This window comes from Leopardus geoffroyi, chromosome C3, assembly GCF_018350155.1.
Source record: "Leopardus geoffroyi isolate Oge1 chromosome C3, O.geoffroyi_Oge1_pat1.0, whole genome shotgun sequence".
Lineage (NCBI taxonomy): Eukaryota > Metazoa > Chordata > Mammalia > Carnivora > Felidae > Leopardus > Leopardus geoffroyi.
The window spans coordinates 73,853,545-73,878,191 of NC_059338.1; the positions used below are offsets into that span (position 1 = coordinate 73,853,545).

General features: G+C 51.3%; 1 protein-coding gene across 6 annotated transcripts in view; it reads left to right on the forward strand.

Annotated features, from left to right (window-relative positions):
* The window catches only part of TRAPPC9 (trafficking protein particle complex subunit 9), a 573,855-nt gene that overhangs the window by 108,255 nt on the left and 440,953 nt on the right, over positions 1-24,647 (forward strand). For all 6 annotated transcript variants that reach the window (XM_045453562.1, XM_045453564.1, XM_045453567.1 and 3 more), the window contains 2 exons: positions 6,495-6,621; positions 17,877-18,022. In XM_045453562.1, the coding sequence (XP_045309518.1) occupies positions 6,495-6,621; positions 17,877-18,022 (273 nt within the window). The remainder of the gene's footprint in view (positions 1-6,494; positions 6,622-17,876; positions 18,023-24,647) is intronic.

Sequence of the window (24,647 nt, forward strand, 5' to 3'; positions counted from 1 at the left end):
CTGGGCAAAGTTGGACAAGTTTATAGTGATGTTATGGGCTGCGTGTGTCTCCCTCCAAAGTCATAGGTTGAAACCCAAGCCCCCACTATGATTGAACTGAAGGCAGGGTCTTTGGGAGGTAATCAGGTGTGCATTAGGTCTTAAGGGTAGGACCCTTCTGGTGGGATTGATGCCCTCGGAGGAGGAGACACGTGCCCGGAGGGAAGGCCTTGCGAGGACACAGCGGGATGGTGGGAGCTGCAGGCCGTCGAGTGGGCTCTCACCAGGGACTGAGTCTGTAGCATCCCGATCTGGGGCTTCCCAGCCTCCAGAGCTGTGAGCAGTATGTGTTTGTGGTGAGTCACCCACTTTATGCTATTTCGTTATGTCGGCCAGAGCAGACTAAGGCAGCTGAGTTTTAGTGGAATAAATTAAGGAGTTCTCACTTCCCTCTGACCAAATCCTACGCTTAGGACAACGCTCGGATTGGTCACGAGCTTCGTTCCAGCTGGGCGTGCGGAACACGGGTTCGAACCGCTGTGGCCGGGAGCCCTGCTGTTTGTGTTACCGCAACACTGGGGTGTCTGTGATTAGGCCTAATCTGGGGGACAGGAAGACTTCGTCACCTCGGATCCAAATTCCAAAATTCCAGCTCGGTGCCTCTCTTGAGCAGATCATTTCACCTCCCCAGGCTCGTTAAATATTTTTGCTGCGACACATTCTCAAACAGAAAGGTACCAGGAATAATGAAGCGGTCCCATACACCAGATTCGATGCTTAGTAAGATTTTTATACATTTACTTCATTTCTCACTTGCTTTGTGTGCTGAATTACTTTTTATTTATTTATTTAAAAAAAAAATTTTTTTTCAACGTTTATTTATTTTTGGGACAGAGAGAGACAGAGCATGAACGGGGGAGGGGCAGAGAGAGAGGGAGACACAGAATCGGAAACAGGCTCCATGCTCTGAGCCATCAGCCCAGAGCCCGACGCGGGGCTCGAACTCACGGACCGCGAGATCGCGACCTGGCTGAAGTCGGACGCTTAACCGACTGCGCCACCCAGGCGCCCCTGAATTACTTTTTACTTTTTTTTTTTTTAATTTTTTTTTTTTTCAACGTTTATTTATTTTTGGGACAGAGAGAGACAGAGCATGAACGGGGGAGGGGCAGAGAGAGAGGGAGACACAGAATCGGAAACAGGCTCCAGGCTCTGAGCCATCAGCCCAGAGCCCGTCGTGGGGCTCGAACTCACGGACCGCGAGATCGTGACCTGGCTGAAGTCGGACGCTTAACCGACTGCGCCACCCAGGCGCCCCTGAATTACTTTTTACTTTTTTTTTTTTTTTTTACTTTTTTTTTTTTTTCAACGTTTATTTATTTTTGGGACAGAGAGAGACAGAGCATGAACGGGGGAGGGGCAGAGAGAGAGGGAGACACAGAATCGGAAACAGGCTCCAGGCTCTGAGCCATCAGCCCAGAGCCCGTCGCGGGGCTCGAACTCACGGACCGCGAGATCGTGACCTGGCTGAAGTCGGACGCTTAACCGACTGCGCCACCCAGGCGCCCCTGAATTACTTTTTACTTTTTTTTTTTTTTTTTACTTTTTTTTTTTTTTAACGTTTATTTATTTTTGGGACAGAGAGAGACAGAGCATGAACGGGGGAGGGGCAGAGAGAGAGGGAGACACAGAATCGGAAACAGGCTCCAGGCTCTGAGCCATCAGCCCAGAGCCCGTCGCGGGGCTCGAACTCCCAGACCGCGAGATCGTGACCTGGCTGAAGTCGGACGCTTAACCGACTGCGCCACCCAGGTGCCCCTGAATTACTTTTTAAAAACCCTAAGACATCATTTCAGTTCACACCTTCAGTCCTTAGGATGCACTGCTTAAAAAAAGGACATTTCCTTATATAACCGTGGTATTTAATATCACACTTAAGCATTAATAAATCATTTTGGTAGCATTTTATATTAATCCACAATCAGATCTCTCAGATTGTCACCAAGCTAATGTTTATCACTTTAAAAGGGGGATAATGATGCCTCCCACCCCTTTTTGGCAGGATTTTGTGGGAGGGGATTGCAAACATATTTTGGATAAAGATTATTGACGTTCTGCTCTGTACCAGGATCTCTTCCCTTACAGACTCTGCAGTCCGAGTGCCTAGTACAAAGCTTGGCATGCAGTAAAGTGCCCAGTACGTGTAACTGGGAGTAGTGATTGCAGCTGTCCAGGTCGGGGCCGCTTAGTGCTGAAACAGTGCTGGTCTCCATTGACGACAGGACCACGTACAAACTAAGTGGACCCTGAGCGGCCCCACCGTTTCTTGCCTCTGAGTACCTCTCCTTTCCTTCCCTACACAGAGGCCTTCCTTGTCTGCCTGGCAAACTTGGGTGCGTCCTCTGTTGCCAGCAGTGAGATCCCTGCAGCAAACGTCACAAGTCTCCGAGGTGTCCTGTCTCAGAGAGGGACGCACGTGTGAGGCACGTGTGAAATGTTTGCCAGTCACCGCGTGGGAAAGCCAGCAGCCCCCTCCCACGGCAGCCAGTGTCATATTCTACGTTGCTGTTTCCATCTGGAGCCCCTGTGCCCCCTGCACCCTCAGCCCTTTGGGCGTTTTCAGTCTTAGCCTGCTCCCTGTCACACGTGCCTCGGGCAGCTTCTCTGTCAGGTTTTGTTGTGCACATACAACTTATAATGATATATTGGGATTCACTCTGTGTCATTAGTCTTTTTTCCCCCTCAGACATGGTTTCTTTAATGGCCATATGTCCTTATTCTTGTCATTCTTTCCCTGCAACGTAGCAAAACCTCCAAGTATTGTACTCATGGTGTTTGCTTCCAGAGACCTGTGCCCCTAGACAAAGACCGAATGTTGCCTCTTCTTTATGAAGCCTTATAAGTAGAATCAGGTTTCGTGCATGGTCTTCTCCCAGACTCTGGTCCTGCCTCTGTGAAATCACTTGTGAGGAATTGTACTGTTTTATTTTGACATCATTCTCTTTCTTCCTTCCTTTCTTTCTTTCTTTCTCTTTCTTTCTTTCTTTCTTTCTTTCTTTCTTTCTTTCTTTCTTTCTTTCTTTCTTTCTCTCTCTCTCTCTCTTTCTTTCTTTCTTTCTTTCTTTCTTTCTTTCTTTCTTTCTTTTTCTTTCTCTCTTTTTTTCTCTTTCTTTCTTTCTTTCTTTCTCTCTCTCTCTCTTTCTTTCTTTCTTTCTTTCTTTCTTTCTTTCTTTCTTTAATATTTATTCATTTTTGAGAGAGAGAGAGAGAGAGAGAGAGAGAGAGAGACAGAGTGCAAGTGGGCGAGGGGCAGAGAGAGAGAGAGGGAGACACAGAATCCGAAGCAGCTCCAGGCTCTGAGCTGTCAGTACAGAGCTCAACACAGGACTCAGACTCACAGACTGTGAGATCAAGACCTGAGCTGAAGTCGATCGCTCAACACACTGAGCCACCCAGGCACCCCTTAGTTGCCAAATCTTAAAATTTAAAGTAAAGTCACTTAACAAAATCTCAACACTTAAAAAATTTTGTAAGCGGTCCCTTTTGTTAAGGCCTAGAGAGACAGTAAGAATCTAGCAGTGATGAGTGCCCTTGGCTCCCGGACTCTGATTTCTATACACTGTTTCCCACTAGGATCCAGGGCTTCTTGGAAAACTGGTTTGGTTCTAGGTCTGGGACTGAAAATGAGCTAGAAAGAGCAAGCTGTTGATGAATAATGAGGCCTTAAGTAAAGGACACAGGAATCACTGTGACAGAGCTCCCAGTGGACAAAGATGGGACAACCTGAACATCAAAAAAAAGTGTGATGGCAATCAAGTGACGTACCAAATGTATAAAAATCCACCAGTTCATAACGGTACTAAATCACATCTAACTTCCTGGACGTCCCTGGAGGCAGTTGTCTACTCCAGTAAGTACAGGGAAAGGCTCAGGCATTCATCACCCCTCTCTTCTGTATCATTGGTGTTCTGGGATGGTTGATAAGGAACAAAATCCTTCCTCACAGACAGATTCTAGGTTTTAAATACAGAGAACTTAAGAATTACAAAATCACCATTTTGTAATCCTTGATAAAATAACGAATCTGGGAAACAACGTAGGGCAGGTGCTCAAATCCACGAGGAGAGAGGTCAGTGGGACCTTCCCATCGGATGGACCTCAGCAGCAATCGCACACAAGCATTTACTCTGGAAACTCCACTGCAGTGACATGAAGTCTCTGGGTGGTGGGACGTGGTCCTAGTTCCTGTGCCCTGTGGAAGCTGCAGAAGGCATGGGCGCCCCCGACGTGAGCGCGGTGACAGAGGGATAAGGGAGGAGAATTGGCCAATAGTCATGTCAGGAACCGGTGACACCCCCACGTCCCCTCCCTGGCTCCGGGGGGAGGGGGCCGCCCCCTCAGCAGCTTATTAGCATGTCACCTGATGGGAGGTGAGGAGAGAGTTGATCTGCCTGGAGCCACCACGCACAGCTGGCGGGGAGGGCCCCGCGCACATGGAGCAGCGTAAGCGGCTCCTGAGATGTTGGCCGGTTCACCTGGCTTCCGCAGAGCCCCGAGGACGCTCGCATCCAGGCTCATCCCCCGCCTGGACAGCGAGCAGACGGAAAGGAGGGGCCGGGACGCACAGGCCGTGGGGTCCCCGGTGAGCCGGCCCTGCACGAGAAGCCGGCAGCCGCGATGCCTCCCTGCTGGCACTCGCGCTGTGCACAGTGTCTGCGCGGAAAGGCCGATCCATAGCTAAGCCGAGGCATGTGCTGCGGGGCTCTTCCTGGATGACTCTGCAGGGGGCGTTAGGCTTCACGGGTAGATTCATTTCCCTCTTCATTTCAGCAGGGTTTACTCAGAGGCCGTAATCCAACTTAATAAGACACCTAAGCCACGAGCGCCGTACCCAGCATTAGGCAAATGAGGTCATTTGCACGCCATCGCCTGGAGCCCTTCAGGAGATTTATCATGTATACATCGAAGATGATTTCCTTAAAGAATTTTGTTCACCTTGCAGATAAACATTACAGTGTCACATCCAAAGTTAATTCTGGTTGCTTTCTTGCCCCCCTGTATCCCGGAGAATGCTGCTTAGACACAGAAATGCCTGTGGCAGCAGCTTTTACCAGTTAAAATACGTGTCCTTGCCTCAATATTTGCTACTTATGGTCCCCAGTCCCGGAGGAGCACTATATCTGGTCTCTGGCAACCTTGTCCCCTTTCTCTCAGTGCAGCCATGTGGCTGTGTGATGACTGTCAGCTCTCACTGTCTCACTGCACTCAGTGCTCACATCTGCCACTCATTGCTTTCTTTTTTCTTTTTGAGAGAGAGAGAGACAGAGGCAGAGCGTGAGCAGGGCAGGGGCAGAGGGAGAGGGAGACACGGAATCCGAAACAGGCTCCAGGCTCTGAGCTGTCAGCCCAGAGCCCGACGCGGGGCTCGAACTCACAAACCGCGAGGTCATGACCTGAGCCGAAGTCGGACGCTTAACCGACTGGGCCACCCAGGTGCCCCTGCCAGTCACTGCTTTTTAATGCGTTACCTCTTTCCATCCTGAGTAGTTTCTTCAGAGCAGAAGGTTGGCTCTGGTTGAATGCCTTCCCCTAAGGCGATCCCACCTTGGACCAGTGGGACCAAGCCATTCATCTGAAGCTGGGGCGACTCCTAGGTGTTGTGTCCCTCTGTCACCACTGTCCCCGTGCCCTCCGCCTTTCCCTGCAGGCAGTGGCAAAGGAAATGGAAGCCAGGAGGAGTGAACTCCCTTTCCGCCTCCCTTAATCCTTCCAAAGGGATCAGTGAGAAGACCACTGGCTTAGGTCTGACACATCTTTGACAAGCCTTGGGCCTGGTTTGGTCTCAGCTTTTCCATTTGTAAAAAGAGCATTGTGACGCCTGCCTTCCTGAGTAATTATGCAGTTTGGGGTGTGTAACGTGCTCTTGGGCTCCGGGGTGTTACAAAGCCTGTGAGCATGTTGTGGACCGTTAGCCGGCATTCCCTGTATCCTGTTTTCCTCTGTCCCAGCCAAGGGGTGGGGGTGGGGTGGAGCAAAATAGTCTGGGTTTTAATTATTCTCTTAAATATCTATTACACAGATGGATTGTAGACTCCTTGGGGAAAGGGCCTGGCATTTACCTTGGTACCTAGTAATTTCTGGAAATATATTTGTCAGGTAATAAAATATACTGATTCTCCAGTCCTGCCTGCCTACTGACTTTCTTGGAATTTGGTAAGGATTTATTCTCTTGGGAAATGAAGTCTTCTAGAAGACAGTAATTTAACTTCCTTTTTATCCATATGCCCCTGAATGGAGCCATTGCTGGTGATTATTTAAATGAAGTGAATAAAGCATCTGCTTTCTTTTGGTCTCTTGTATCAGCGCCCCTTTATTTCTGTCACCATATGGACTCGCTGGACTGGCATGTATTGGGTTAAGAATTTTATTTTGCTCAAACCACCCCCCCGCAAAACCCAAAGACCCCTACTTTTACTCTTATTTAATTGACCTTCATTTTGTTTTTTTCTTTTCAGAAAAGAAAGACGTGACTCAAAGCCTGGAGAACTACACGTGCAAATGTCCTGGGACCATGGAACTCCTCACCCTCCCAGGTGGGCCCACCCTGCCTCCAGTGCCCTTCACCAAGCTTCCCATCGTCAGGTAAGGCGGGCCCTGCCAGCGTGCCCAACGGGCGCCTCACTGCCAGATTTTTCTACCACTTGCGTCATAAATGTAGACCTTGACAAGAGTTTCCATTCTCTTTTTAAAAAATTTTTAAGTTTTATTTATTTATTTTGAGAGAGTCAGAGACAGTGGGAGTGGGGGAGGGGCAGAGAGAGAGGGAGAGAGAGAGAATCCCAAGCAGGTTCCATGCTGCCTGTTGCAGAGCCCGATGAGGGGCTCGAACTCGTGAAAGCATGAGATCCTGACCTGAGCCGAAATCAGGAATTGGACGCTTAACTGACTGAGCCGCCCTGCTCCCTCCCCTCCACCCCTCAGAGTTTCAATGTTTGATTGCTGTGTATCTGGTTCATTATCTCATTAAATCTCAGCAGTGGCGCTAGGAAGTGGGAGTATCGTGTCGATGAGAGAATCGGGCCAGTGGCATCGTGTAACTGCCGTGTGCCTCGTGGACAACACAACCAGATGCAGACCCTGGTCTGCCTGCTTCCAGAGCCCGCGGCGTGACCTCTGCGGGGATGAGACATACCTGACCTTGCCTCTTCCTCCTACAGGCTTCCAGGGTTTCCCCTTTCCTCAGACCACAGGCCCCTGCCACATGGACAAGGGTGTAGCCCCTCCCACACACTTTGGTGACTTCCCTGACGCCGTGCGTGCCCTGGGGTCCGTCTTTCTTCTCCCCGGCGGTAACCTGTCGAGTGCATGCTCGTTTTTTCAGACTCATTACAGGCCTGGTTTTTAGGAGGCCTTTGCCGGCACTCCCTCCTGGTGCACACACCTGCCATGGGTGGGAGAGTCTTGGGTCTCCATTGCACCCACTGCTGGCCTGCCTCACAGTATGCGCCACTGTCTATGGTCTTTTTAAATGATTTTTCATCTTCATCATGAACTGTCAGCGTCTAAATTTGCATAATAGAACATCCTGAACCTAACAGAACATTCTAGGATTTTGGTGCTGCATCTAGATCCCCACGTGGTCGGGAGTTTTGTCAGTGGAGCAGGGTGGGCTGGTCCTGGCAGGTTATTGGGGCTGAGGAGGAAAAGTGCTTTTCTCCACACGGAGACACCGGGAGGGGAAGGTTATGTCACAGAGGCAGCCCCGTATGGAAGTTAGAATGTAGGGTTTATTCTTTACTAGTGTGTGACCTTGGTTCTGTGAGCCTCAGTTTCAGATCTTGAAAATGGGTGTAAAAATTGCTCTTCCTGGGGCCGTTGGTGTTGTTTTAGCTGAGCTGATGCTTACAAAAGCCTGGAGCCCGGTGGCTGGCACATCCAAGCACTCAGTAAATCTCCGTTTTCTTCTTGGAGACATCTTACACCTACATTTGCAAATAGAGAATTGATTGAAAAAATACTGTGATGTTAGCTCTTTAATCCCCTAGCTGTCTAAAATCCTTAGATGAAACAGATTGGGTAGAAGCAGGTGGTCTGACGTTTAGGCAAATACTGTTAAATCTTCAGCGACCAGTGTTTCGGCAACGAACCTGTGCTGGGGAGCTGCCTCTGAGCAGCGAGGTGAGCCTTGCCGGAGGCCCGGTGCCAGTTCTCTTGCCTGGTGTGGTCAGGGATGATCTACAAAAAACTGGTTTTACGTACTACCCACCAGGTGTAAACACGTTCTGAATGGTTCTCAGAGACCGTCAGCCTCAAAAATGAGCCGTTTGTCCCGGTGACTCATTTGTCACCCCGCTCATGCCTGATGTTGTTAAAACTAGAAAGAGAAACTGCATGTAATCAGGTGTGGGATGCCCCGTGGGCGGGTGCTTCACCCCACAGCAGATCAGTGAAGTGGAAGGAAACCCCTTTGGAAGATTTGGCAGGTCAGCACATCTCCCAGCCTGCCTTGCTCCCCGTTGCTCATGGGACAGAACCCGACTTGTTTGCTTTGCCTGACTTTACAGGGCTGCCTGTGGCCGCTCCGTCTCCAGATTTTGCTGTGAGCTCCTGTTCCTCTGGTCCCACCAGGGCCGTGCACCTTGCACAAGCACTTGGGGTCGCAGAAGTGTGTGACGGGGTTTTATTCCTTTGTTTGGGCTTCGTCTTCTGCTTGAAATGTCTCTGCTGCCCCGACTGCCTTTTACTTAGTCATCTTTCAAGATTTAGTTCAAGGAATATCTCTTCTCCAAAGCCTTTCCTGAAGCCCCCCAGGCGCAAATACGTACACCCTCCGTGTACATTGTAATTTCTTTCGGCCGCAACTTGACTCTGGATGAAGGGGAAAGGGCTCTTTCTCTCCTCTGTGTGAGGACACCCTGGGAACCACGACAAGGGCCCTCGAGGGCCCAAGCGTGCTGGCATCCTGGTCTGGGACTTCAGCCTCCAGAGCTGTGAGGGGGAGACGTTTGCTGTTTAGGCCCCCCTGTGTTTGGTATTTGTGTCACAGCAGGCCTGACGGACCACGACCGGCACTCTAATGGTCTGGAATGTCCCCGCCATACAGTGGGGAGTGTCTTGCATTGTGGGGGCTGCATATACATCAGGCATGAGTGTGATTTCTCAGGAGCAAGATTTTGACGAGAGTTAAGCGGTGGAGACAGACCTGTACCATCGTGTGAGAAAGCAAGCGCAGATGCTGATTATAGGTGGCAGACCACGTGATTGGTGTTCAGTCAGACTGCGTAGCACGGTGGGAGCTCAGACAGCCTGGGTGGGATGGTTGGGGGTCCACACTGCGTGTGGGATTGCCACCCTCCTACAAAACCCGCGTTCCTCATTTCTCTTGGAGAGGGCCGATGCAGCTCATGAGGACTGGGACGACATTTCGGGCATTCGTGCCTGGAAACAAGGACTTTGTCCGCATAATTAGAGCCAGATTCAAGCCAGGCATCAAGAGTCAGCCCTGTAGCCCCAGGAGGAGCTCAGCATTAGGTGCAGTTGAAGACTAAGCTTCCGGGAAGTGTTCCAGAGGAGCTGGTTGAAAAAGGCCCACAGCCGTGAGTGACCAGACCCTCTGGGTAGGATTGTGAGGCACAGGCTGCTATCTTGCTGGAGATGCCTCGTGGGCTTGGCTTCAGCTGTAGAAGAGAAGACTGGAGCCCTTACGTGTGTTGAGAACTTGCCTCGTCCTTGACAGTAAAACCATCTCATCAGCTTACAGGAAATACTTACCTGCTGTGTGTGGCATGGGCACGTGACCTGGGCTCACCCAGAAGCGGTTAAAGTAGTCATGTGATGCAAATTAGCCCAACAAAAGGGGCCAAAAGATATCCCTGCTGTAATTTTATTCTTTTTTCAATTAAAAATATTTTTTTAGTTTTATTTTTTTAATTTTTTTTTTTTTTAACATTTATTTATTTTTGAGACAGAGAGAGACAGAGCATGAACAGGGGAGGGTCAGAGAGAGGAAGACACAGAATTGGAAGCAGGCTCCAGGCTCTGAGCTGTCAGCACAGGGTCCGATGCAGGGCTCGAACTCACGGACTGCGAAATCATGACCTGAGCTGAAGTCGGCCGCTTAACTGACTGAGCCACCCAGGCGCCCCAATTAAAAAATTTTTAATGTTTACTTATTTTTGAGACAGAGAGAGACAGAGCGTGAGTGGGGGAGGGGCAGAGAGAGAGGGAGACAGAATCTGAAGCAGGCTCCAGGCTCCAAGCTGTCAGCACAGAGCCCGATGGCGGGGCTCGAACCCCCGAGCCGTGAGATCATGACCTGAGCCGAAGTCAGCCGCTTAACCAACTGAGCCACCCAGGCGCCCCTCTGCTGTAATTCTATTCTAAATTTCAGTTGATCGAATATTTGTTGAGTGCCTGAGCTGCTCAGCCCAGTGGTGAATGCTGGGGCTTCAGTCGTGGTCAGGCAAGAGCCACACCCACACCAAATGGTCAAGCAGGAGGCTGCCAAACCCACATCTGGTTCCCACTGCCCAGAGTGAGAGCAGAGGAAGTCCCATGAAAACTAGAAGCCCTCTTGTTTTGTTCCTTCTAGAAATCTCCATAAAATGATAATTACACAAAGGCCAGTAACAGTCCTGTAGAGTGTTCACGTACTGAAGTTGTGAATTATTAAGGAAGAAATGGTAGTAAAGCTTAGCCGCCATTTACAGTAAATAGTGAGGGTTCATCTGGGGGCGGTATTGGGGGAGGATTTGCTGGTTGTTTTCTGAGAAACTAATATTGGACTTCTTTAGTCTGGGAAAGAGCTCTAGAGTTCGTGTGGGTATTCTAATTGATAAGGATCAAACCCTCCAGTCAGAATGGGCTTTGAGTGGCTTTGAGTGGCTTCGGTACTTTTAAAACTTAAACTTTTTTTTGTTGTTGTTGTTAAAAATTTTATTTTTCAGTCATCTCTACACCCAACATGGGGTTCAAACTCTCAATCCCGAAATCAGGAGTTGCATGTTCTACCGACTGAGCCAGCCAGGTGCCCCTAAAACTTAAAGTTAATTGTATTATTTGAGGAAGGGTTACAGGTATTTATTCACAAAGTGGCCTAGAGGCCATGATAGTTGGGGCTGTTTTCCTGGTTGATGAAGCTGGGCAGCCAGCCTCCCAGATCCCAGTCCGGGCTCGGCTCCGGGGACCTCATCACGTTCAGCCTCTGCCCAGCATCTTTTCTCTGTGTGATCGCCACACGCATAACCTCCCTGACGCATCTCACAAGCGCTTTGTGGGGATCGTGAGAACTGTGGTGCTCACGTGTCGCTGCCGTGGCGGCACGTGAGCCCTTTCCAGCCATTTTGGTCGTGTTTGACCAAGTGTGGGGCACGTGTGGCTGCTCTAGTCCCTGCCCCTCCATGCAGAGGTCCCCGGCAGGTTCGTAGATAGGTTTCTGCTGTGAAGAAGGTAGATGGAGTCAAAACCAAGCAAGAGAAGGTCGGCAGCTTTCCCCGCTTCCTGTCGTTGGTGTGGCTCATGTCGCGATCCCAGGGGGTGCTCTGCACTGCCCTGCATGGTCCCCATCAGCCACAGTCAGGCTTTGACAGGTCGGCATTTTCCAAGTGGAATCTCTAAATATGAGCCCTGTTTTGGACACTTTATCCCTGGAAATCTGCTTTCCTGTTGGCGGCTTCACAGACTATGTATAATGTTATTAGTTTTGCAGTGATTCCTGCTAAATGAACTATGTTTCCTTTAGGTCAAGGGCTCAATAATTGTTCTTCCATAGGATACATTTTATAAAAAGACGTTTGATGCCAAGTTTTGAGTTATGAATGAATGCTGTGACTGCTTGTTGGGCTACTTTTCTGGCTGACCATAGAATTCCTTCTCTTTGAATTCCTTTGCATATTTAATTTTAGTTAATTTTTTACTTCTGTGTTTTTTTTCCAAGAGAGTGAGCATGTGGGAGGGTCAGAGGGAGAGAGAGAGAGAGAGAGAGAGAGAAAGAGAGAGAAAGAGAGAGAGAAAGAAGGAGAATCCCAAGCAGGCTCCACCCTCAGCGCAAAACCCGAGGCAGGGCTCAATCCCATGACCCTGGGATCATGACCTGAGCTGAAATCAAGAGTCAGATGCTCAGCTGAGCCACCCAGGCGCCCCTCTTCTGCCTATTATAGAAACCTTTTATGAGATCTGGAATTTCTGTGCTTGTATAGAGGAATCCTGTAGAATCACAGATGACATCTCGTTTTTAGGTGGTGACTGTGGCATGGGGTGGAGAGCTCTTTGTGTTGTAAGAAAACAGAATCGTTTTACACGTAAATAAACACGACACTATGCTTGGTCCAAGGCTCAGCAGTCTTGGAACCAGTCTGGTCCCAGCAGGCTTGGAACCAGAACTTAATTTCTTTATTCCAGTCCAGTGTTGGAGTCTTTGCACCAGGGGCTTTGGTGTCTGTTGGTAAACAAGTGTTGTTTTAAGCGGGGGAAGAGAAAGGCTTTCGCAACCCACTCTGTGTTGGGCACTATTACAGGTGCTCTAGATGTAGGAGCTTGCTTAGTCCTCAAAGTGGCCTGCTACAGCTTGAATATATCACTTCAGATACTTCTCCGTCTTTGCCTGAGTTCGGATCAGTAGAAACAAAGACTTGTCTCAGGCAGACGGAAGATCCAGTGAGCGGCATGGCCCAGGTCTGGCCAGATGATGCCACCCCAGTGTCCAACAAAGCCCGGTGACTACGCCTCTTTGCAGTGTGTGCCCTCTGCAGGCAGGCCCCAAGAGAAGGTGCTGAGCATTGCACAAGCCGGTTCTCCTTCCGAATTGGCCGCCTGCCTTAGGAGGAGAGAGGGAGGGGCAGAGCGAGGACAGGACCATTACTCTGAGGTCAGCCCTTCCCACGGAGGCGTGGAACTAGGAAAGGAGGTGTCCTCTTGCCCCATAGCATTATCAGGTGTTCTGCAGGTGGAAAGGCTGAGGTGCAGGGGGATGACGTAATCCATGATAGTTGAATAGCTGGCGGTTCCTTCAGACTCTGGTCAGGGTCTGTGCGCACCTCGGTGTGCTTCTCAGGGGGCAGCCTGAGAACTACCTGCAGGTGAACGCTTTTGGCTGGACATGAGATCCATACCAGGCATAGCATCCTGGCCAGTCTTGATGTTTGGTCACCTTAGTCCCAGTGTAGTGTGGCACGTAACGTTTTGAATGCTTGCAGACAGCTAGGGTTTGCCACTATTGGTAATCAGGTGCTTTGGCTTGAGTTTATAGTTTTGAAAGATTTGGAAGCTGAGTTAGAAATTCAGCTTTGGGAGGTGATTCATTCAGTGTTTCTTGAGCTACCGGGCACTGGATGCCCAGGTGCCCTGTCCTTGGAGAGCTCACAGCCGAACTGAAACAGGTAAGAAATTGTGAGTGGTTCTGATCCAGTATGAATAAAGCATACTGGGTGCATGCAGAGACAGGGGAGTCAGAGCAAGTGTGCGAGATAGAATCCTTGGCTTGGAGCACTTTGGTGTGTAAGCTCTGTCTCCTCCCTTGGATCGTTGTGGAAAATGGATGACAGTCATGCGTGTGGCTGTGACAGTCCACGGTGGGGCCGGGGGGAGTTGTGAGCAACCGCTACGTGCCATAGGGATACTTGTGCATAGGACAGGATTGCACTAGGTATCTGAGATCCCTTCCAGCTGAGAAAGGCACTGATTGTGCCGATTCTACATGGGGGTCTTTATTGGTCAATGTAGGTTAGCCTGCGCTGTGGCAGAAATACTAACCCTGAATCTCGGAGAGATGAGCCCTTACAACAAGGGTTTATGTCTCACACGAAGTTTGATGCAAGTCGGGCAGTTTTCCAGGGCAGGTGACCTCTGAGGCTACTCGGTGACCCGGAGCCTGCGTCCATGCCTGTGCCCCACTGTGCCAGTATCTGGCCTCCCGGATCGCTGTGTGGTGGAGGGGAGAGAGCTGGAGGCTGGTGCACTGCTTCAGCGTGCGTTGTCTCGTGGCTGAGTGACATCCTGTTGTGTGTCTGCACCACAGAGGTGCTCGGCGTCACTCGTCATCAGGGAGATGCGAATCGAAACCACAACGAGCTATCACCGTGCACCTGTTACTGTGGCTGTCGTCAAGAAGACAAGAGGATGTGGACAAGAGGGAACCTTGTGTGCCGTTGGTGGGAATGTAAATCAGTCCACCCACCGTGGAGGTTCCTCAGAACGTTAAAAATAGATCCGCCATATGATGCAGCAATCTTGCTTCTGCGTATGGATCCAAAGGGGGTGAAAACAGCATCTCGAGGAGACGTGTGCACCCCCGTGTTCGTTGCAGCATTACTCACAATGGCCCAGGCACGGAGACAACCCAAACGCCCATCAACAGATGGGATAAAAAATATGTGAAAAACAACGTCCTAAAGGTGCTGAAAGGAAATGAGAAACAAACAAAGGGCTGAGTTCCAGGGGGATGCCCATGGCTCCCTCACGACCTGGGCGGAGTCCCAGGGGGACACCCATGGCTCCCGCACAACCTGCTGGCCTTCCCTTCCTGCCAGGAGGCGCTGCACGTGCAGAGGGCAGGTGTGCTGGGAGGGTCGCTGCCAGGCCACCCAGCGTCCCACCTCCACCCTGTCCTGTCAGTGCCTGGCCTTGGAACATTCCAGATTCTAACCGCACTTGCCTAGCTGGTCATGGAGGGTCACAGGTGCTGTGGTTTAAGAGCATAGTGCCTTTTTGGGTAGTCCCTGCGGTGGCTCCAAACTGCAGGGCACTTCCCTTGTGCTCTCCGGAGTAACTTGTGTTGGTGGGTGGGGCTGCAGTCAAACCTGATGTCTGCCCCCAGCCCACTGCTGGGGCCACAGTCAGACTGGTGTGTACCTTATCTTCCCCTCTCCCAGGGGCAGGACTCACTGTGGAGTGGTGTGGCCCCTGTCTGGGCTACATGCACACTGCCAGGCTTGTGGTGCTGCTTTGATGGGATCTGGCCAAGGGCGTATTAGCTGGGGTGGATCCGCAAGGTGCACAGGGGCGGGAGGGGCAGGCTTAGCTCAGAAATCAGTTGCATTCTTATACACTAATAAGCAACAGAAAGACAAATAAAGAAACTGATCCCATATACAATTGTACCAAGAATCATAAAATACCTAGGAATAAACCTAACCAAAGATGTAAAAGATCTGTATGCTGAAAACTATAGAAAGCTTATGAAGGAAATTGAAGAAGATATAAAGAAATGGAAAAACATTCCGTGCTCATGGGTTGGAAGAATAAATATTGTTAAAATGTCAATACTACCCAAAGCAATCTACACATTCAATGCAATCCCAATCAAAATTACACCAGCATTCTTCTCGAAGCTAGAACAAGCAATCCTAAAATTTGTATTGAACCACAAAAGACCCCAAATAGCCAAAATAATTTTGAAGAAGAACACCAAAGCAGGAGGCATCACAATCCCAGACTTTAGCCTCTACTACAAAGCTGTAATCATCAAGACAGCATGGTATTGGCACAAACACAGACACATAGACCAATGGAATAGAGACTCCAGAATTGGACCCACAAAAGTATGGCCAACTAATCTTTGACAAAGCAGGAAAGAACATCCAATGGAAAAAAGACTGTCTCTTCACAAATGGTGCTGGGAGAACTGGACAGCAACATTCAGAAGAATAAAACTAGACCACTTTCTTACACTCTTCACAAAAATAAACTCAAAATGGATGAAGGACTTGAATGTGAGGCAGGAAACCACCAAAACCCTAGAGGAGAAAGCAGGAAAAACTTCTCTGACCTCAGCTGCAGCAATTTCTTACTTGACACATCTCCAAAGGCAAGGGAATTAAAAGCAAAAATGAACTATTGGCACCTCATGAAGATAAAAACCTTCTGCGCTGCAAAGGAAACAATCAACAAAACTCAAAGGCAACCAACAGAATGGAAAAACATATTTGCAAACGACATATCGGACAGAGGGCTGGTATCCAAAAATCTATAAAGAACTCACCAAACTCCACACCCGAAAAACAAATCATCCAGTGAAGAAATGGGCAGAAAACATGAATAGACACTTCTCTAAAGAAGACATCCAGATGGCCAGCAGGCACATGAAAAGATGCTCAATGTCGCTCCTCATCAGGGAAATACAAATCAAAACCACACTGAGATACCACCTCACGCCGGTCAGAGTGGCTAAAATGAACAAATCAGGAGACTCTAGATGCTGGAGAGGATGTGGAGAAATGGGAACCCTCTTGCACTGTTGGTGGGAATGCAAATTGGTGCAGCCGCTCTGGAAAACAGTGTGGAGGTTCCTCAAAAAATTAACAATAGATCTACCCTATGACCCAGCAATAGCATTGCTAGGAATCTACCCAAGGGATACAGGAGTGCTGATGCATAGGGGCACTTGTACCCCAATGTTTACGGCAGCACTTTCAACAATAGCCAAATTATGGAAAGAGCCTAAATGTCCATCAACTGATGAATGGATAAAGAAATTGTGGTTTAGGGGCGCCTGGGTGGCTCAGTCGGTTAAGCGTCCGACTTCAGCTCAGGTCATGATCTCACAGTCTGTGGGTTCGAGCCCCGCGTCGGGCTCTGGGCTGACAGCTCAGAGCCTGGAGCCTGCTTCCGATTCTGTGTCTCCCTCTCTCTCTGCCCCTCCCCTGTCATGCTCTGTCTCTCTCTGTCGCAAAAATAAATAAAAACATTAAAAAAAAATTAAAAAAAAAAAAGAAATTGTGGTTTATGTACACAATGGAATACTACTTGGCAATGAGAAAGAATGAAATATGTCCTTTTGTAGCAACGTGGATGGAACTGGAGAGTGTTATGCTAAATGAAATAAGCCATACAGAGAAAGACAGATACCATATGTTTTCACTTTTATGTGGATCCTGAGAAACTTAACAGAAGACCATGGGGGAGGGGAAGGGGAAAAAAAGTTACAGAGAGGGAAGGAGGCAAACCATGAGAGACTCTTAAAAACTGGGAACAAACTGAGGGTGATGGGGGGTGGGAGGGAGGAGAGGGTGGGGGAGGGGCATTGAGGAGGGCACCTGTTGGGATGAGCACTGGGTGTTGTATGGAAACCAATTTGACAATAAATTTCATATTAAAAAAGCATAGCACCTCCTGTGGTGTCACAGCTTTAGGCCGTGTGATTGGGGTAATTTGCAGTCTCTCTCGTGTCAGTTACCTGATTGATGACGCGGAGGGCATAGTGATAGAACCCAAGCTGGGAGGGTGGTTGGGATGCTTAACTGAGGTGATGTGTAAGAAGTGGGGAGCAGGGGTCTGGATGTGCTCAGGCTGCGGAGTTCGGCCAATTCCAGATAAACGGTAGCTGACCGACCTGAGCGTGAGTGGCTGTGAGCGAACACCTACAGCGGGGACAGCAGCTTAAGACACAGGCTGCGCTGCTGGGGAGTCAGCCCTCCTCCTCAGGAGAGCAGACGGCACTATCAGCCTTTGTACCTGGCGCCGTTGGCTCTCACGGTCAGGGGCTCCTCCGTGTGGAGGGTGCGCCCACCGGCGGGGAGGCAGGTGGCAGGGAGCCAGCCTGTGCCGCCCGGCAGGTACCGGAGCCTTGACTCGAAGCCTCCCAGTAGTCTGTGGGGGAGGGCCCCGTGCGCATCCTGTAGACGAGGGGCCCGGTGCAGAAAGGGCAAGGCACTTGTCCCCAGGCGTGGAGCTGGCAAGCGGTGCAGTTCAGATTTCGGCCAGGTCCTCCTGGCCCCGGGGGCTGGGCGAGGGCGTGACTGCTGTCCGCCCTGGGGAGCACGGTCCCCTGAGGTCAGGTGCAGCGTGTTTCTCCTTCTGCTGTTTGGTTTGTTGTTTCTCTGTCACATGAGGTTTGGCAGTATTTATGCTGAGGCCACACTAACAAGGCGGCTGAAGTGTTTTTGTTCCATTTGAAACAACAGGCGTGTGAAGCTGTTGAACCTTCCCGCCAGCCTCCGGCCACAGAAGATGAAAAGCTTGCTGGGTCAGAACGTGTCGACCAAGAGCCCCTTCATCTACTCACCAATTATCGCACACAACCGTGGAGAAGAGCGGAACAAGAAAATAGGTAGGCCCATTTATCCTGGTTTCCTGGCTGTGCCCTGCCGCCCGGCTTCCATCGGCTTTTCTACGTTCCGCTTCCTTCGTGCATGTGTGTGTATGCTCCATGTCAGTTCGTCCCATTTGCTGCCAGTGTTAGACCTTTGCCCCTAGCTCTGATGTTTTGTCTTTTATTTTTATTTTTAAAAAACGCTTATTTATTTATTTTGAGAGAGGAAGAGAGCACATGGGGGAGGAGCAGAGAGAGAGGGAGAGAGAATCCCAAGCACGCTCTGCCTGCCAGCGTGGAGCCTGATGTGGGGCTTGATCCCACGCACTGTGAGATCATGACCTGAGCTGAAATCTAGAGCTGGATGCTGAACTGAGCCACCCAGGCGTCCCTAGATCTGAGTTTTTAAAATTGATTCCATCAAAGGTGAGTTTTGGGGAAGTTTTAGAAATGGGCAGACTTGCGTTATCTAGACTGAGGCAGACGACCAGAGAGTGATCTTTGGAGCCCAGAGTGACTTGGGAATCATCAGCCATCAGAGGCTGACCTAGGTTTGGGCTGGACTGGGGTAGGGGCAGCACTCTCTTTTCTCTGTTGAGCCCTTGTTTGTGCTGGAGCTGCGGATGCCCATGCCAAGACGTCTGGTGGCCCAGCAAGGACCGGTGAGCTGTTTCAGGGATAGATAAGGGTCAGCGGTCATTCTTGAGACTCTCCAACGTGCTTTTCTGTGTGCCAAACTCCCCCCTGGGTCTCAGCCCTGTCTGCTCATCTCCTTCCTCGCAGCAAACCCAGGCTCGGGTGCCCCCTCTCTGTCCTTCCAAAGCCTGGCCCCGCAGCGGGTCTCGTTCTCCGCCAGCTCCCCCTTCCTTGGGCCCCTTACATCTTGACATAATGGTGCCCAGCGCTGCCACGCGGGAGCCTGTGTGTCACAGTGTCGTAGCTGAAGGGTTGACGGGCGCGGCCCTGGTGGGTCATTGCTGATTCCCTCTGAGGAGTTTCAACACGAGACCTGAGAAGCTTTTGCTCTCTGCTTTCTTCTCCTGTTTTACTCCTCCTCTTAATCTGTACCCTAAAGGTAGCAAAAAGGCAGCCTGACTCCATGAGGAGCTTCCTCCCAGGGTACAGGGGCCCTGCTGCACTTACCCCCACCCCCGCCCTGCAGCACGGACCGTCCGTGGCCTGCCTCTGTGTTCTGCTGCTGCCCCTCTTACTGCCCCTGTCCTCACACCCAGCCGCACGGCTCCTTGCTGTCCTTGGAATGTTACAGTCTAGCTGCGGTCTCGGGGCTTTGTGCCGGCTACGCCCTCTGCCCGGGGCTCATCCCCGTGCCATCCTCAGAGAGAGCGGTCTTCTCTGATCCCTGCCTCGCTGGGGCCGCCCTCCCAGCCCTCCGTGAGGCTGGGTTCTCTTCATAGTCCTCAGGTACGTGCTCATCTGTTTCTGTTTCCCTGCCGTCTGTTTACCCGCTGTCCTCCCACCAGCCGCTGGAAGAGTGCTGCACGGATACTGGAAGGAATGGGGTAGATATTACGAACCCCATTTTACAGATGTGGAAACTGAGAGCCAGAAAGTTTGAATGACCTGTTGAAGAACTCAGCTCAGGCCTTGGCTCCTGGCGCATTTCGTGCCTGTTGGCTTGCACCATGCGGCTCAAGGCCAGAGTGCCAGCATTATGCATGCCACACGGTCTCAGTGAAGAGTTCTTACGTGAATACCGGCACTAGAATTTCTTAGCATCTGTATGGATCTCATAATAAACCTTATTCCCAGTTAGTTATCTGAATACCTTAAAACCGAAGTGTTTCATCTGAGAGGAAGTTGTTCCTAAGTCAGAGGGCGTACCTGGGCCGGGGGTACTCGACAGACCCCGTGCTTTCTTGTAACGGCCGGCATTTCTTTGTTCCACCTTCATCTGAGGGTGTCACACTTCAGCGCATGCAGTTTTCCTAGTGTTTCTGGAAGAAGTAAGTGTTAGTTTTCTTCTATAGTTGCAGAAACAAAGAGTGATGACCTCCCAGGTGGCAGAGCGAGAACCTGAGTCCACATCTTTTTAGAGCAGGCCGGTGCCCCCCGGTTTTCTGCCGAGCACAGAGCACATGTGGCAGGGGCTCGAGTGAGTGATGACACCAGCCCCTGCCCTCCGCCTGGTGTCCCGCTCAGTGTGGGCAGGCAGGGCGTAAGCACACGAGAGGTTGAATGACAAGATGAGGTGTAGGTCGGGTTGTCTGAAACGGTAGGCCTGTCACCAGCGGTACCTGCTGACTCTCCTACTGAGCGTGGACAAGCAGTAGGCATTGGACCAGCTGGGGGCAGGGAAACCTCACACTTCGGAAGGCGTCCTAGAGGCTCCCTTGGTGGTGATGTTGTCTCTTGGGGAGCAAGGTATGGTTTGGGGGGCTCTGGTGGTTCGTTATTTAAAACAAGAAGCAAATAAAGGAAGAAATATGGGATCATGTCCTTGAAAAACAGAGAGTGAGAGAGAGAGAGAAAGAAAATCCCAAGCAGGCTCTACACTGTCAGCACAGAGCGTGACATGGGGCTCAGACTCCTGAACTGTAAGATCATGACCTGAGCCGAAATCAGGAGTTGGATGCTCAGCTGACCGAGCCACGCAGGTGCCCCAGTTTCTTTTCTTTTTTTTTTAAGTTTATCTCTCCACGCTGTCAGCAGAGAGCTCAATGCGGAGCTTGAACCCACGAACCGTGAGATCAGGACCTGAGCTCAAGTTGGACACTCAGTGGACTGAGCTGCCAGGTGCCCCTCTGAACGTTTCTGAAAACAGGATCCCAAGTGCATAGCACACTACAGTCTCTCTGTGTATGTGCGTGTGTGCGCGTGTGCGCGTGTGTGTCCCCATTGGTTCAATCGTTCACCCATCGATAAACTCCCTTCAGGTTTCCTACTTGCCAGGCATGTGGCAGCTGGGGCCCTGCGGTTCTAACGGTGCCGAGGTAGTCATGGCCCCTGTAGTCGTGAGGTGTAGGTACAAGCTGGAGGGAAGTGTTAAGTAGCAATTTCAAGCAGTAGAAAGTACCAGTAGGTGGACCAATAAATAACATAATGGCTGGTTTTAATTAGCGCCATAAACTAAACAGAGATTGGCTGAAGTGGAAAAAACCAGCCTCCTCTGTGGCTTTGGAACCCTGGCCTTTCTTGACTACGTAGCTTTAATATATTTAAGACGATGAGGTCTTGAGCCTTCTCTGACAGTGTTGGAGTGTTTTCCGTTTGTGCCACCATCAGGGGAATGAGAACCAGGCCACGGGCATGTTCCCCAGGAGCCGCATGCTGCTGCCCGCCCTCCTCGCCGGGCTGCTTGCGCCGAAAGCCTGAAAACCACATTCCCCCCACTCCCTGCCGGCCGGATGCCGTCGGGTCTGCCACGGTGGCCCTTGCGTGGGGGTGACAGAAGCCGTTATGCCCCTGGTGGCCTCCCTGGTGGCGGCGGCGGTGCCGGGTGATGTGGCTCCCCTCGCGTTGGTGATTGAATCTGTGGCAGCCTGGGGCTGTGGTGGGGTCTGTGCTGCCAGCTCCCTCCCGTTGTCCAGCGGGGGCTGGCACCTGATACGGAGTCAGCAAAGACCAGTAAATGTTCCTTAACGTGAATGAGTGACCAGCTGCTAGTGGGATGTTACTGGGGAGAGACCCCCCCCAAACAGGTGTTTGTGGTGAAAGCTTGTCTTTGACATTCTAGTTGGAGTCTGTTGATTTGGAGACAGTTTCTTCTGCCCCTCCTCCCCCCCCCCCCCCCAGGCACCCCTGCTCTGGAGGACAGGCTTGGGAGGACTGGAGGAAGCAGGGGGGCTCAGGGTGCATGGGGGGAGACCGGGGAGGGCCCGGGGCTCCTGTGGGCGGGGCCTGTCTTCCCCACGGAAACGCCTCCTTTGACCTCTTTGGAGGTGGAAGACTGGGTTCCAGTTCCAGGCTGTGTCTTCCTGGCTCTTGATGGTGGGCGGGCTTCGTCTTCAGGCAGTCGCAGTGGAAGCTGTACTCCCTTGGGCCATTGGAGTCTCTGGCTATTCTTTTCGGTCTCGTTGGAGTTGGCCATGAGCTTTCTCCATGAAAGAATGTTTTTAGGAAACTGTCACCCATTTTGTTTAGAGGAATTTCTAGAGGTTATTTGGGAGGCCTGGAAGCATGAGACTCCTTCTCAGGACCAGCTGCATGATTTGTGGGGCCCCTTGTTCAGAAATTATGAAGGTTTGACCTGGTGACAGCAGAGCATTAGCCAACCCCCTCCCCCACCCCATCACCTCAGCCTGGGCCTGTGTGATTGTGGCTCCAACCCCTCCCCCAGTCCCCTCTAGAGCCAGTCCTGCGTCTTTAGTTTTTCCTCTCCAGTCTTAAATTGTTGAGGCTTCTCTTTATGAAAATAATGCCCTGCATTGTTGCAGAGAGCTTAAACAAGCATTTTCCAGTGATTCGCATAATTGCATGATGCTGCAGGCATTATATCCCCAATTGACAAGGGAGAAGATTAAGACTGAGTCAGTAAGAATGACCTACCCTGGGCCGGACAGCCAGCGAGTGCGGGACCCAGTCTCCCGCCAAGGTTTACGAGTAAAGCCCAGGAATTATCCTTATCATGTGGGTCCTCATTGCAGTGACAAGCGCCCGCTCATCTGGGCTGAGGATGAATTCCGTGGATGATGCAAGGGTTTTTCTGAAATATAACAGAAGCCTCGGCCAAAATGCATGTTATTTGTTGAATACCCACGGGTAGGAATATGTAATTTATATTCTGTGGCTTCCAATATCTTTTTGGCAATACACTCATCAACGAAGACCTGCCTAGAGGTTTGAAGAATCACATATCTTTAACCTAAAACTCCCATCTCTATAAATGAATCTTTGCATATAATTGGGGGAGCCATCATCACAGCAGGGGACGTAGAGTGTTCGGGAACAAAAAACCCTGGGGGGCAGTTTCTGGGACCGGCTGTGCTCCAGCTTGGAAGACCTTACCCATCTTTCTGTCTGCTTGTTGCCAGCGTTGCTGCTGCTGCCCCAGTTCAGCTCTGGGCCGAGCCGATTGTGGCACATGCCCCGGGCTTGGGCACGGCGGGCAGGGCTGGGGGGTTTGTGTGATGGGTGCTCGGACATGGTGGCAGGGCCGGGCTCAGTGCTGAGGTCGACCGCCGCCCCAGAGGCAGTGTGGTGGCCCGGGCAGCCCGTGGCTGTCACGTGGCCTCGGGCCACAGCCTGGCCTCGAGGTTTCCCATGGTGCAGCCTCAGACGAGACCGCGCTTCCCCGGGCTGCTGCCGTGCGGAAGACCAGAGCGGCTTGCGCAGAGGGCTCTCCTGAGGGTCGAGCGAGGGGATGTTCCGAAGGTCCCTGGCAGCTGTGGTGAGCGCTGCGCTAGGTGCTGGTGATGCAGTGGGGGCTCAGGAGCGCGTCCTGCCGCGTGCGTCATCCAGTGTAGTGGACAGAGTGTGATGCGGCTCAGGGCGGGCAGGGCCTGGATCCGTGGCTGTCCCTTCCGCCGTTTCTGGGGGGGGAATCTCGAGGAAGGGCCTCCACCGTGTGGTCTGACACACTGAGGCTGGGAGAGATGATCTCCTTCTTTCAGAAAAAAATAGTCACGTGACCAGTGATGTCACCAGTGATTTATCTTAGATTTACCTTTATAGAGTGGGGCCACGCAAGTTTAAATGATTCCTTTCAGAACCCCAGGAAAATGACTTTTAAAAGTGTTTTTTAAAGATGTTTGTTTACTTATTTTTGAGGGACAGAGAGAGACAGAGCGTGAGCAGGGGAGGGGCAGAGAGAGAAGGAGACACAGAATTCGAAACAGGCTCCAAGCTCCGAAGCAGGCTCCAGGCTCCGAGCTGCCAGCACAGAGCCCGACGCGGGGCTCGAACCTACGAACTGTGAGATCATGACCTGAGCCGAAGTCGGACGCTCAACCGACTGAGCCACCCAGGTGCCCCAGAAAATGAGGTTTTAAATGATGATTTTTTGACAATGACAGAGAAAACGGCCCCTCAGCGGCCGGGCAGAGCAGCCTGTTAAAACAGTTGACGTTTTCACTGGCTGTGGGAAGGCGCCCGGCGTGGGCTCAGAGCTGCTGCTGCAGGGCCCCGTGGAGGCACGGCGCACCCCGGAGGATGGCTTCTGTGAGCCTGTCCTGGCGGGTTCCGCCTGACGGCCGGGGGGGCCGGGGAAGGAGGGGGCTGGACGCAGGTCGGAGGAGGCCTGGGTTTCTGGGGCCAGCGTGGTGGGGCAGCACAGCGAGGAGAGCACGGGCCTGGAGCCCGGCAGCCGCAAGTCCCGCTCTCAGCCGCCTCCTTCGCAAAGTGGCCAGGAGGGCGGCCCTTCAGCCTGGCGGGGCCTGCTCCTTGTGTGTGAATGAGGATGTCCTTGCTCTGCTGACCACTTCCCTGCATTGACAGCAGGCTCAGATGAACACATGGTTGTGCAAGCACTTAGAGTTTTTATTTGTTTTTGAAGTTTATTTGTTCTGAGAGAGAGAGAGAGTGCATGAGCAAGGGAGGGGCACAGAGAGGGAGAGAGAGAATCCCAGCCAGGCTCTGTCCTCTCAGTGTGGAGCCCAGTAAGGAGCTTGAACCCATGAAACCGTGAGATCGTGACCTGAGCCAAAACCAAGAGTCGGACGCTTAGCCGACTGAGCCACCCAGGCGC